This window comes from Petaurus breviceps, unplaced genomic scaffold, assembly GCF_028583685.1.
Source record: "Petaurus breviceps papuanus isolate PSGF00001 unplaced genomic scaffold, PetGlider_PUasm1.0 90702, whole genome shotgun sequence".
NCBI classification, from domain to species: domain Eukaryota; kingdom Metazoa; phylum Chordata; class Mammalia; order Diprotodontia; family Petauridae; genus Petaurus; species Petaurus breviceps.
In genome coordinates, this window is record NW_027187317.1 from 9,254,122 (window position 1) to 9,268,757 (window position 14,636).

The following is a 14,636-nucleotide window of genomic DNA, read 5'->3' on the forward strand; positions in this document are numbered from 1 at the left end:
TAATCTTGGGACCAGTCACCCTTCCAGACCTTTCTTTTGAATGGTCCTGAGTTTATGAACATCTACCCAAAGCTGTTGTGCCCAAAATTGATACAGTAGTCTGAGCAGGTCAGTATATGGAACCCTCATTTCTTTCATTCAGGCTATGATGCCTCTCTTTAAGAGGCCAGAATCCTAAGATTACATTGTTGATTTTTATTTTTGACTATCATATTACATTGCCGACTCATATCCAAAATCCTCATTTTACAGATAAGGAAACTGAGGTCCAGAGATGGGGCTTAAGGTCACAGAAATAATAAAATGTCAAAGTGACTTGGATCCTCTGACTCCAGATTAAGCCCTCTGTATTATATCAGGTTACTCACTTGTCTAATTCCTCTTTTCCTCTGGGTGCCCTAGACTGCTTGATACTGAATTAACTGCTTTCCTGACTTAGAAGAATTCTGCAGACTGCTACATCAGCACTTAAGAGACAAGCATTCCAGGCTGCTCTTGGCTTAGGGCTGCTCATGCTGGTGCTTATCATGTGGAAGCCTCCTGACTTCCAGGGAGACATGAGACCTGCTGCTTTCCTACATCTTGATTCACTGGAATTTCTCCCCTAAAATAAGAGTTTTGCTGTTGGCATTATCTTCCAGTAGCATGATTTTTTAAAATTTAAAATTTGACATTGGGTTCATTCATTGTTACAAAAATGAATCATTGATAGAATCTTGAAATTCCAGAACTGAAAAGGCCCTTAGAGGTCATCTAATCCAACTCCCCACTGTCCCCAATACAGTCTGGGTCTGACTCTATTACTTTTCTGTTAAAAAATTTTAGTTGGTTTCACATTGTTTACAGGCAAAAGCACAAACTCCTTAGCCTGACATTTATAAGACCTTCCAAAATTTGTCTCCATCCTAATATTCCAGCCCTTATATTCTCCTTCATGTACTCCATGTTAGCCTGTCTAAGATTACTAGCTATTCCATGATCTCATTCTGTAATCTCCCACATCTGTGCATTGGTTTATGCCATCTCCTATGCCTAGAGCACAGTCAACTTTCTTCATCTCTGCTCCTTAGAACACTCTTCTCCTTAAAGCCCAAACTTTCTCTCTTATTGTAGTTGGAGTGAAGTTTGAGATCCCAGGTTCTGTACAAGGAAGGGGTGGCAGTAACAGACTCAATACATCCTGAGAAGGGAGCTAGCAGAGAGATAAGGAAAGCAGACTTTACTTTACACCATAGAAGGGGAAGTTAGGGAGGATGTGATGGAATGGTGGATGAAAACAGGTCAGGTCCACTGGGATGTCTGGTGGAAATGTGGGAGGGAACAAAACCTCTAAGGCTCAGCAGGTCTTTATATGATTCTTATTTGGGTCAAACAGGACCAAGTCTTTGAAGGTAGGGGCTTGAATATTTTTTGTTTTTATTGTGAAATTAACAAGAATTTTTTAAAAAGCATTTTGATATACAGAGGGTAAAAAAAAAAGGATTGAATGTGAAGCTCTATTTCTTTAAAGTTTTTGTTTTTAACAGATTTTTATTAGTCTTTTGTTTTTATATCATCTACATTTTTCAATTGCTGCCCCCCTCACCCCTGCCCCCCCCTTGCCCCCTTTTACAGAGCTATTCTATATAACAAAGAATAAAAGAGGTGGGGGATGGGGACCAATTTTACAAAACTATCCAACTTATCAAAAAAGTATGACTTTTTATTCATTGTTGCACACCCACAGCCCCCCCTTTTGGTGCAAAGAATTTGGGAGAGGTATGTTCTCATATCTCAGCTTTAGGACCAAGTTTGATTAGTATAATTTCGTAGCATTCAGTTTCAATTGTTTGACCCTTAGCGTACTTCCCATTCACCACCATTGTGGTCACTTATTGTTTTTCTACTTCTATTTACTCGTTTTGTAGCATTTATATACTTATCCCTGCTTCTCTGTATTCATAATATTATTTATTATTATTAAATTTTATTTTTAATTTATATAATAAAACAAAAATCTCTGTAATATAGTACAGTAAAAAAGATGTTTGCACATGACACTGCAAATCTGTCATGCACAACTTGCTATTCCTTTCAAATATACGACAAAATTATCACGTAAGTTCCTCTTTTTTTTCTTCCTTCCTTCCCCCACCCCCAGATATGGCTACTATTAGACACAAATATATGTGTATGTCCGTATATGTATGTGTAAAATTATTCTATACATATTTCTGTTTATCAGTTCTTTCTCTGGATTCAGATAGCATCTTTCTTCATATGTCCTTTATGGTTAATTGTGATATTTATAATAGTCAAAAAATTTAGTCATTCAAAGTTGTTCTTAAAACAACATTGCTGTTACTGTATACAATGTAATATTGGCTCTGCTCATTTTCCTTTCCACTGTTTCATGCAAGTCTTTCCATGTTTTTCTAAAATCATTGAGCTCATCATTGCTTATAGCATAGCAGTATTCCATCAGAATCACATCCCACAGTTTGTTCAGCCATTCCCCATTGATGGGCATCCCTGCAATTTCCAGTCCTTTTCCACCACAGACAGAGCTGCTATAAACATTTTAGAACATGTAGGTTCTTTTCCTTTTTCCCTAATTCTCTTTAGAAATAGACCAAATAGTGGTGTTACAGTGTCAAAGGGTACAGGTAATTTAATAACTCTTTGGGCCAGTACTAGAAAAGCAAGAAATTAAAAAAAAAAAAAGAATCCACCCCATTGGTACCTATCAACTGGAGAATATATGAATGTAATTAAAATGTTGTAATAAAAGAAATAGGATGATTTCAGAAAAACCCACGAAGTAAACTGATACTGGAGGAAGTAATCAGAACTAAGTCAGCAATCTGTACAATGACAACAATGTTGTAAAAAAAAGTAGCTCTGAAAGACATTATCAAAGCAATGACAGCTATGTTTTCAGGGGAACAGTAATGAAGCATGTCACCTACCTCCTGACATGTGGGTGATGGACTCAAGGTATAGAGATACATTTTTTGAATGTGGCTACCATGTGGATTTGTTTTGCTTGGCTGTGCTTATTTTGATACAAGGTTTTTTACTGCTTCTGTTTTTAATCAGAGGTGGGTTTTGGCATGAGGAATAGTGGCGGTAAGCCTTAGTGAAGTCAACAATAAGGTCATTGAAAGTGGCATTAAAATGCACCGAACAGATCGATATTCAGAAGGAAGTGGAGATAAGTGGAATGATTTTGAAAATAATGAGTATGATGTTTATGTACCTTTTTAAAAAATAAAGTAATATTAAATAAAGATTTCATGGTTTCATATAAAATCATTTTTGTATTCAACTGTTTTTGTGAAAAAGCTATTTTTTTTGGTTGAAGTTCAAAAAAATTTTTTAAAATGATACCCTTAGCTGTAGCTGTTAAAGACACTTGATTCGTTTTGAGTTGACATAAACATGATTCTTGCCCTAAAGGAGCTTATATATATATATCCATATATATGTATATATTTTAAATTATTTTCCATGAAAAGTTTTCATATGCAACAAAATTATTTTACTCTGAGCTTAGACACCAAAAGAAGAGCGTTTCTGAACATGTATCAGAAAACAAAAATGATTCTATATGAAACTATGAATCTCCACTTCACATTGCTTCCTTTTAAAAATGTACATAATAAATTCTTCATATCACTTTCAAAGCCATCCTGCTTGTCTATGCTTCCTACTGAACTTCCTTCTGTTGTTTTTTGTGCATAAAAAACAATTCAGTAGTTCCATTTTTTGTGTCACTATTGCTAACCCTCCTTCCTACCTACACTGTTTCCCAATAAGTTGAGAGAAAGGCAGGGTGGGAGGGTATGTATGTTTGTATGTGTGTGTGTGTGTGACTCATTGTAAAAAATAAGGCCCTTGCGTTCTAATGTAAACAGAAAATGGTGGCATGGTAATGTTGATTTGGCAAATAGTTGTACACAAAAGACATGTACTCTGTAAATAGAAGGTAATTTCTTAAGTAAGCCATTTGCAGTGGGTAGGTGAGGGAGAAAGAGAATGAGACCAGACTGGGAAAAGCCTCCAGCAGAAGGCTAAACTAAATTAGTTGAGCTAAATCTTGAAAGAAGCCAGGAGGCAAAAGTGGAGGTGAGGGAGAGAGAAATTCTAGTTGGTGAAAAGGCACAGAGTTGGGAGATTGAGGTCACTTTGGCACCTGAGTGGTTGAGGAGATATGAGCAAGCCAGAAGATGAGCATAATATTCCAAGTGTGAGTTGATGAGAGCTTACACATGTGTGGAAATTGTGTGAGTGAATGGACGGAAGGGGTCACTTTTATAGAAGAATTGAAGTTAGTAAGTCAAGACTTGGCAATAGAATGGAAATCTAGTGAGTATCAGGAGTTGTGGATGAGACTGAGGCTATTGGTGCCTTGAACAGTAATAGGAAAGTTTGGAAGAGGGATGGGCTTAGGAGGAAAGAGAGTGAATTTTGGGGGGGACCTGTTGAGTCAAATCAAGTCCACAAGCATTTAAGATCTTAACTATGGCACTGTGCTAAGAAAGGCAAGTAGAAGGCATTGTGCTTAAGAAAACACAGTCCTTTCCTTCAAGGGAAATTCTAGTGGGGGACGATGGCATTCAAATAATTGTGTACATGCAAAATACATACATAGTAAGTGAGAAATTCACAGAAGGAAGGCACTAGCAAAAGGGTGGGAGGAGGGCAAGACTGGGTGGGAAGGTGGAATTTTAGTTGAAATTTGAAGAAACTTCAAGTCAGGTAGGTAGAGATGAAAAGGAAGACAATTACAGGCAGGAGGAACAGCCAGTAAAAATTCGGGAAGATGGGAGGAGATCAGTGTCTCTGAATGGAAGAGTATTTAGGATGGAGTAGGTGTAAGAAGACTGGGAGAGTTGAAAGGGACCAGTTTATGAAAGGCTTTAAAAGCCAAGCAGGAGTTCATATTTGATACTGAAGGTAATAGGGAGCCACTGGAGTTAAATGAAAGGGTACAGGGTCAGACCTGGATTGGGGGAGGTCAGACACGGTGAGACCTGTGCTTCAGGAAGTTCACTTTTATAATTGAGTGGAATAGACTGGAATGAGGAGAGATTTGAGGCAGGAGAATCAAGAAGGTTATTGCAGTAGTCCAGATGTGAGGTCATGAGGGCCTTTAGTAGGGTGGTTCCAGGGACTGTGTGAAAAGAGAGAAGGGGAACAAAAATGATAGATATTGTGAAGGTAGAAACAGTAAGACTTGGCAACTGATTGGATAGAGGGGTAAGAGAGAGTGAGCAGCTAAAGATGAGCTTGGGTGGCAAGCCTGGATGACTGGGAGGTTGGTGATGACAATGAAACAAAAGTTAGGAAGAAGGGAACATTTTGAATTTGAGATATTTATTGGGTAACCAGTTTGAGATAGGCAGTATGCAATTGGTGATACAAGATTGGAGCTCTGGATTGGTTAGGGCTAGGTATGTCTTGTCTGAGAATCATCTGTAATAGTGATGAAGACTGAACCCATGGGAACAGAGGACATTGCCAAGGGGGGATAATATAGACCACTGGTTTCAATCTTAAAGATTGAGAAAAGAGGGCCACTCAACCATATCCGAGGGCTCATGTTGACTTTAAAAAAAACCTATATTAGCATTATCTGTGTTTCATTGTATTTTAATTAATTTTATTAAATAGTTCCCAATTACATTTTAATCATGTTTTGGCCACACTTGGGTGTGACCTGGGCCACATGTGTGTTTCACTCCACTGGAATAGATTGTAGAGGGAGGAAAGAAGATGACCCATGACTGAACCTTGAAAGAAATCCACAGTTAGTGGGTATAATCTCTATAAAGGTCTAGCAAAGAAGATTGAGTAGTCAGACAGGTAGGGGAAGAACCTACAGAAGAGATATTTGGGAGGGGATCATCTGACAGTCTCAGATGCTGAGGAGAGGTCAATAAGGTTGAAGACTGAGAAATGACTGTTAGTTCTGGCAATTAAGAGAAACTGATAACTTTGGAGAGCAGTTTCCATTCAATTATATGAGATAAAAAACCAGGCTTCAGTTAAAATGTGAACCTGAAATAAGCCTTGAAGGAAGTGAAGAGGGAGTGCCCCACTTCCTGGGTGCAACTAGGTGGTACAGTAGATAGAATACTAGGCCTGGATTCAGGAACATTCATCTTCCTGAGTTCAAATCTGGTGTCAGACACTTCCTAACTGTGTGACCCTGGGAAAGTCAGTTATCCCATTTTGCCTCCGTTTCTTCATCTGGTAAATGAACTGAAGAAGGAAATGACAAACCACTCCAGTATGATTCCCAAGAAAACCCCAAATGGGGTTACAGAGAGTCCTTGAACAACAACAGAACATTCTCCCACTCAAGAAGACATGTCAAGTTTGGGGCACAGCTGGTATTCCTTTTCAGTCATGGTGTAGAATATTTAAAAGGAGTAATGTGTAAATTAGGTGGGAAAGGTAAGTTGAATCCAGATACAGAAGACTGGATTTTGTATTTTATTCTACACACAATAGGCTATCTGGCCTTTTGACTGTAAATTATTGGGGCCTTCCAAAATGTATACCCTTTGTTTTGGTAGTTATTTACCATGGCTCCTGCTCCCAAACCAGAGTCATCTTGTAATTCCTTCTGTTGGATTTTCTAAAAGTCCTTTGTTCATCCTAGCCCACAGCCCTCTGCCCCAGATCTTTTATAATGCTATATAGTCTTTGTTTTAATCCCAAACCCTGAAATATTTCCCTTAGCTTTTAGGACCTTATCAGTCCCTCAAGCTACACCCATATTGTGGTCTTATCTAGCATTTCATATGGACCTTGGTGGGTGGGAGGAAAGGTTGCCTTTTGTTTTTATTTTGGGAAATATCACTAACTTTTATTTAGTGCTCAGTGAAGAATTGTTTAACAAAGAATAACATCCAACTGTAAGGAAATGCTCCATAAGTTACCCAGTTATATTTTACTAAAAGTGAACTACAGTCACTGATTGCCTGGATGTTTTTGTATTATGTTTTTGAAGTCTAATCTTAGTGCTGTTGCTACCAGAGTTATGATTCAGTGACACATAGGGTAGCTGGGGTGAGAGAGAGTTGCTTAAACTCCTGCAGCAGCTGCTGTAAGGCTGCATGCTATGCAGATTGGGCCAGTTGGGGCAGGGAAGGAAGGTCATGCCACTCCCCAACTTTCATGACACATAAAAGTACAGAAGGTCAACAGCGGGTCTTTGCTTTCCCATTTTTATTTTTAATTTTTTTTTGCTGACTGGCTCCACCCCCACCTGAGATGAGAATTTGTTTTTTCACAGCATTGTGAGACTCAGTTAGAAGGGAAACAAGAAAGATTCAAGGGCCCTCTTTACAGGAGGAATAATCTCGCCTGCCCCTTTTAAAAATTTCATCAATATAGAGAATTCTTCATTGTCAAAATTTCTTTACAATCTTAGAGTTGCTTGTAGGAACTGAAAGGTCACTAAATCATACCCAAGGGCTGATACTGATTTAGAAAACCTCATATTAGCATTATTTGTGTTTTATTAAATTTTAATTAATTTTGTTAAATGTTTCTCGATTACAATTGCATTTTAATCCAGTTTGGACCACACTTGGTAGTGTCCTGGGCCACATGTGTGTTTGATACCAGTGGTACAGACTATAGAGGCAGAAAAGAAGGCCCATGACTGAACCTTGGGAGAAACCCAGAGTTAGTGGGTATAATCTGTATAAAGGTCTAGCAAAGAAGACTAAGGAGTAGTCTGACAGATAGGGGAAGAACTTACAGAGGAGATTCCATTGTCAAGTCAACCACCCAATTTGTTTCAGAGGTGGGATTTGAACCCAAATCTTCCTTACTTCAATGTTGGCCCCCTATACAGTAAGCCAAGCTGCTTCTAGAGAAATAAATTATGTCTAAATAAGATTACAGTTCTCATAGGATCATAGAATTGATGCAGAAAGGGACTGAGAGGTCATCTTGACCAATTCCTTCATTTTATAAGTGAAGAAATTAACACCAAAAGAGTTTGAATGATTTGCTCAAAGTCACCAGTGACAGCTGGAATTCAAACCTCAACTCAGTCTTCCTTCCCCTTCACCCCAAAGGATAAACAACAGCAAAAACTGCCTTGATAGTAAAAGATGCCTTCCCCCTACTTCCTCACAAATATTGCTATTACTAAACATTAAGTTTTGTAAATAAGTGGCAAATGCAGAATTTAAAACTTTTAACAAATCTCTAAAGGCATGAATATACCTTATTGCAACAAGAAGCAGAAATCATTAGCTGAAGTTTAGAAATGGAAAAGTCTTGAATAAAACAGTTTACAGGGAAAAGGAAATTCTCCCACCACCACTCTAAAAAAGTTGGAAAATATGGGGGAAAATAGGATTATAAAAATTTTTGGAATGATGAATAAAATGTGGTCTTTAATTAAATGATTTACAAAAACTATATCGTAAATTTTTATGTGTGTGTGTATGTGTGTGTGTGTGTGTGTGTTTTGGTATGCAAAACTGTCAATAATAGTGTTTCTTAAACTGTGACTCAGGACACTTTGGTGTTCTGTAAGGGAATTTTAATGTTGACAGTAGTTCTTTCTAAAAATATAAAGGTGAAATGTATATTATCACAGTGCTCCTGATATGTGCAAATTTTTTGCTTAATTTCCTCCTATTTTGATGGAACCTTCCACTTCAGCCCCCAAGCCCCCCATCTACACATATTTCAATGCACTAACTTTTCTCTGGCCAAACAAATATGGCTAGTGCTGTTCTAGAGTCTTCACTGCTTGTGAAAGACACTAGGTAATTCAATTTTTGCTGATGTTCCTGGAGAGAGCTGGTTTTGTTTAATGGAGAAGGATTTGAGGCCAGAAGTACTAATACAACAAACTGCTAGTTCTACAGAATGACCTTAACCAAAAGAACCTGGGTTTCCTCGAACAATAAATATTTGTTTTATTTTTTTTTCTCCTAAAGTAGTTAGGAAGAAAGGGATTAGTAAATTGTAAAGGATCATAAAGGCTCAGATTATCAGGTTGTGGTTTTTTTTTTGAGATTTTAGTATAAATCTATTTTTAAAAAGAAAATACAAGTCTTTATTAAAGAACTAGAACATTTTGTTATTAGAGAGTTCATTAATTTCACCAACTCCTTGACATCATCATCAAAAGTAGAGGATTAAATTATGATAGAAAGAGCACTAGATTGGCAGTCAGGAATTGGTGACTATACATGAATGACGTCACCTCCACAGTTATGTTTAATATTTGTGTTACTTTCTGGTCTTTACTTTTTAAACTCTGGAACTTCCTTCTTTACCATGGCTCAGATGCTTTCTCACCCTGGAAGATCTCTCTGCCTCTGTGGCCCTTTCCTCTTACTAGTCCATTCCTCTTGGTACCTCCATTTTTAAGAGAGTACTCAGAACAGCCACACTTACTCCTTCATTCCTTTCTAGACTTCTTTCTTCCTCTGGATACCTTCTCTTCTTCCTCCACTTGCTCAAACTTCTTTTTAAGTTTACTCCATTAGAATGTAATCTCTCTGGGGTCAAAGACATCATCGTCCTCATCATTTAGATGGTAAAAAGAAATCTTTAGAAGAAAGCAGAAATCACTGATGGTGAGGGCTCAGAAAACAAGGCAAAGTTCCATCTAGTAAAACTGCTGTTTAATTCTTTTTAGTCCCTCCATTCTTCTCCAGTTCATTCCTCTCTCTCTTTTTTAAAATTAAATCTTCCTTTTTTTTTTTTTTAAACTGAGGATGACCTTTTTAAATTATATTCGCAAATTAACATAGCATGTACAACAGGATCGGATCTTTAGGTAGGTAGATCAAATAGTTGTCCAGAATCCAGTAAAACGGTAGTCACTGATGGTCAGTGTAATCACTGAAGCAAGATCCATAAATATAACTTAGTCCAACTTGATGAAGCTGATGTCCTTCGCATACTGCCGGAAGCACTGGCTGCACATGTTCAGGCCGTACTTGCGTATCAGGCCATGCCGGTTCGAACAGACGCGGCACGACCGAGACCCCTGGCCGAATTTACGAGGATGGCTCCAGTAGAGCTGCTGGTGACCCATGGCTCCCCTTGCAAAGTCCTGAGACAAAAGGAAGGAAAACTGTCCTTTTTTTTTTTTTTCAATTAGCAAAAAATTTCCTTCTCCCCTTCTTACTCTCACCCTCTGCTCCCAATCATGAGAAAAAAAGAAAAATAAAACCCATTACAAACAGTTATAGTCAAGTAAAACAAATGTCCACATTGGCCATATTTTTAAAAAAGTCTCATTTTGTATTCTTTGTCTTTCAGTTCTCTATCAGGAAGTGGGTAGCACATTTCATCATTAGTCATCTGGAATCATGGTTTGCCATTTTGCTGATTAGAATTCCTAAGTCTTGCAAAGTCATTTGATTTTACAACATTTCTGCTTCTGTGTCTGCTTACTTTACTTTGCATCAGTTCATACAAATCTTTCCAGGTTTCTCCGGAACATTTCCCCCTCATCATTTTTCATAGGGCAGTAGTATTCCATCACATTTACATACCATAACTTATTCAGTAGTTCCCCAATTGAAAGTCACCTCCTGAATTTCTAATTCTTTCCTATCTTAAAAAGAGCTTTAAGTATTTTTTTTGTATCTTTAGAGTTTGTTTTGCCTAGGACTCTTTCCTTCCTCTAGCTCTTTCTTCAGAATCCTTTACCTCCTATTTCTGATGGGATGGGATCTGAGCCCCTAAAAGGAAAAGACTATGTCTTTGGGATCTAGACCCCCAAAAGGAAAGGCCTCTGAATTTTCCCACCTGGTCAAGTTTCTTCTATCGTAGTATAATACTACATTTTTTTTAAACTCTCCTTTCATTGTGGCCCTCATTGTCTGCACCTGACCCCACCCCAGGACATTTCAGCACTCCTTATTTCCATCTAGACCCCTTATTTGCTAACTCAGGGTCACCCCAACCTATTGGCCACTCCTAGATCATCTCCAGCTCTTCCAACAGTCTTTCTGTATAAAAGGTATATTTTTCTCTCATTAAATTGCTCAGATTCTTAAGATCTGGCCAATAGCTCAGATTTACCCTAGGAATCTTGCCCACCCCAACTGATATTTTAATAAATTTTCTCTCTGACTGAAAGAAGGCTTGAGTCAAATTCTTTTGATTCAGGACCTGCATCTTTTGCCCTTGAATTTCGGGGTTCCCAGCACCCCTAGACTGCAATATTTCCGCATTGAGTGAAGTGTATTTTTGTCCCTAATCTTCTTCCTTATGACTATTAAGGCTGACTTGTCAGCTATTCCCCCCACCTCTTCCTGCTTGTTTGAATAGACTTCTGCTTGTGCACTTCAAATCTTTTAGGTGATTTTCCCTAATTCTCCTATCCTTTTCCCCTCCTTCTCTATATTCTTTTTCCCTTTCTTTTCCATTTTTCTTTTAAAATCATCAAAACATAACAGAATCACTCTTCGGTCTGTTGTTCATAGAGGTGTAAGACAGTCTTAGAATCTCTTGAAGAGGGGGGCATCTATGTGGCTCAGTGAATAGAGCATTAGCCCTGGAGTCAGGAGGACCTGAGTTCAAATGTGGCCTCAGACCCTTGGCACCTAATCACTGTGTGACCTTGGGCAAGTCACTTAACACTTGATTGCCTGGCTTCTCTACCTTTCCTTCCCCCAAAGAATTTCTTGAAATGAGGTCTAGGGTTTGTTTGTTTTTTTTCATCATAGCATTCAGTTAGTACAGGGATTCTTGAGTTTTTTCTTTTCTCCTTGAACCATCCTCTAGGTTGGTTGTTTTTGCTATGAGATAGCTTACTTTTTTTTTTTTTACTTTTTTGATTTTCTTTTAATATTTCTTGTCTTTTGGCATAGTGGTTAGAGTATTGGGCCTGGAGTCAGACTTATCTTCCTCAATTCAAATCTGGCTTCAGACACTTCCTTGATGTGTGACCTGGAGAAAATCACTTAACCCTGTTTTCCTCATTTCCTCATCTATAAGGTGAGCTGGAGAAGGAAATGGCAAAGCAGTCCAGTATCTTTGGCAAGAAAACTCTAAATGGATTCACAAAGAGTCAGCCATGACTGAAAAACCGACTGAACAACAACAACAAACTCAGTTGAAGCCCTAGCTTTATTAAGGAAGTGCTGTCGTTAAGGGTTTCAATGTTTTAACCCAAAGGACTAGGGGCAGCTAGGTGATGCAGCGAATGGAGTGCCAGGCCTGGAGTGAGGAAGCCCTGAATTCAAATAGGGCCTCAGACATTCACTAGCTGTGTGACCCTGGGCAAATCACTTAAATCTGTTTGCTTCACTTTCCTCATCTGTAAAATGAGCTGGAGAGGAAAACAGCAAACCGCTCTAGTATCTTTGCTAAGAAAACCCCAAAAGGGGTTAAGAAGAGTCTGACATGACCGAATGACAAACAACAACAATTTTTAGGGAATTGGTTCCTTGAGCATGTACTTGGAGGGGCTTCAGTTTGAAAAAAGAGAAAAAAAAAGAATCTACCAATGAACAGAACTAAAAGCAAGTCAGTTACTGCCAAGTTACTAATTCCCTTTCCATTTCTTTCTTCCAGCACACTCATTTCTTTTCCATTTTCTCCTAGCATTCTCATTTCATTTATAAAAACATTCTTAAACTTGTCTTTTAAACTCTTGCTTTAGCTCTTTTTTTTCCCCATTTTTCAAATGCTTTATTAACTTCTGATTTACATCATTCATTTCTGCCAGATTTTGAATTACAAATTTTCTCCCCATTTTTCCCTTACCCACCGCCCCAAAATAGCAATCCCAAAGGATATCCCCTCCTCCAATCTGCTCTCTCCCATGTCCTTTTCGACTTTTCCAGTAGGGCATGGTGGATCTCTATGCCCCAGTGCCTGTATATCTTATTTCCCAATTACATGTAAATATTATTAATAATAGTGTGTGTGTGTATATATATTTAAACATTTGATTTTAAAACTTTGAATTAAAGATTCATTCCCTTCCTCCCTTATCACCCATCCTTACTGGGAAGATAAGCAGTTCAGTATAGGTTGTATATGTGTAGCTAATTCTTGCTTTAAATCTTCCAACAATTTTAGTTGAACTTGTGCCCAAATTGTATTTTTTCTATAAGGCTTTGTTTATAGATGTTTTGGAACCATTTTTTTTTTTTTTCTGAATTTGTGTCTTGAGATCCTTGTCACCATAACAGCTTTTTGTGGCAGGGTTCTTTTTTGTTTGCTCATTCTTCCACCTTACTTCCTGGCTTTGTATTTGATATTAGGGCCTGGAGGGATAATCAGGGCTGTTCCTACTGCTGTTTTCTTTCGTAATGAGTGTTGTATTATTTCAAGATCTCAAGGAGAGGCAGGGGGGCCTGAAAGTTGTCAATATTCCCAGAGTGGTAGTGACTGCAGTGCAAGTTTGATTACTGCTCTCTTGGTCTGAACTTTGCAAGTTCTTGACTTGGGTTGGTATCTGAGCAGCTAGCTTGTGCTCCTGCCTCCTTTGGTGATTCAGTGTATTTCTGCTGGACTATCACTATAAATCATTTGGGAAGTTGTTGGTTCCTGCTCTGGTGATTTTGCATTGGCCTCAGACTAGGCTAGAGGCTAGAACTCAGCCCCTCCCTCTGATCCTGGGGTCAAAGTCACAATCCTGTTGCTTGATTCTGAACTTGTTACTCATCACACAGCCTAGAGCCTATGATGATGATGACCTGAATGCCACCTCTGGATATTCAGTCCCTTGAATTCTACCTATGGGCATAGCCCTTTTTCTCGATCTGCCCTGTATCTATGATCCAGAACTAGGTAGTGAATGACAGACTGCCAGTTGGTACCTGCACCTACATCCAGCTCAAGGTCACTGTTCCCTAATACAGTCCCCAGATCTTGTTTTGCCTTCAATTATCTCTCATTCCTTGAAAGCTGAAATACTTTGGGCTGTGTGCTCCTGGAGAGACCCAGGCCCTAGAGCCACAGACTGCTCAGTTTCCTTTGGTGGAGCTGGACTGGAAAGATGTGTGTGACTCACTCTGCCTTTATCTTGGTTTTCCCAATCAGGATTGGGTCAGGTTTTCTAGATCTGTTTGGAGAAGTTTGGGGAGGAGGGTGTGTGTGGGGGGGAGAGGGGGGGCCGGGGAGGGGGTGTAACTCTAGACTTCCTGCTATTCCGCTATCATGGCTCCCCCTCTCCCATAGTTTTCATAAGAGTAACCAAAGAACAAAGGAATCTAATTTAATTATGCTTTTTGAATGTGGCCCAGTAAAAAAACAGGTTGCTTCATGAAGGAATATGTTCTGTTAATTGAGGTTTCTGAGCAGAGACACAATGATTACTTGTTGGTTGTGTTGTGGAGGACATTCATTCATCAGTTATGGGGTTGGTCTGAGGCAGGGGCTATTAAGATCTTTTTCTTCATGGACCTTTGGAATTTTGGTGAAGCCTCTGGACCGGCCCCTCTCAGAAGAATGCTTTCAAATGCATAAAATGAAACACATAGAATGACAAAGGAAGCCAGTTGTATTGAAGTACAGTTACCTAAATGAAAAAACAAAAATAAATCCGAATTCATGGCTCCAGATTAAGGACCCCTGCCCTAGATGATCTTTGTGTTTAAGAGGGTATTTGGATCATAGATTTAGTGCTGAAAGGGACTTGGAGGTCA

The 14,636-nt window shown here is 38.7% G+C and overlaps 2 protein-coding genes across 7 annotated transcripts in view; one reads left to right on the top strand and one right to left on the bottom strand.

Moving 5' to 3' along the window:
- PTPN14 (protein tyrosine phosphatase non-receptor type 14) overlaps nucleotides 1-14,636 on the top strand; it is a 267,307-nt gene that overhangs the window by 88,496 nt on the left and 164,175 nt on the right. The gene's annotated exons all lie outside the window — the stretch shown is intronic.
- Nucleotides 9,740-10,120, bottom strand: LOC138144656 (small ribosomal subunit protein uS14-like). The gene has a single exon (XM_069066057.1). The coding sequence runs from the start codon at nucleotides 10,061-10,063 to the stop codon at nucleotides 9,893-9,895; it is 171 nt and encodes a 56-aa protein (XP_068922158.1). The 5' UTR covers nucleotides 10,064-10,120; the 3' UTR covers nucleotides 9,740-9,892.

What these genes read in the sequence shown, in the direction of transcription:
- LOC138144656 (XM_069066057.1), bottom strand. Translation starts at nt 10,063, where the DNA reads ATGGGTCACCAGCAGCTCTACTGGAGCCATCCTCGTAAATTCGGCCAG.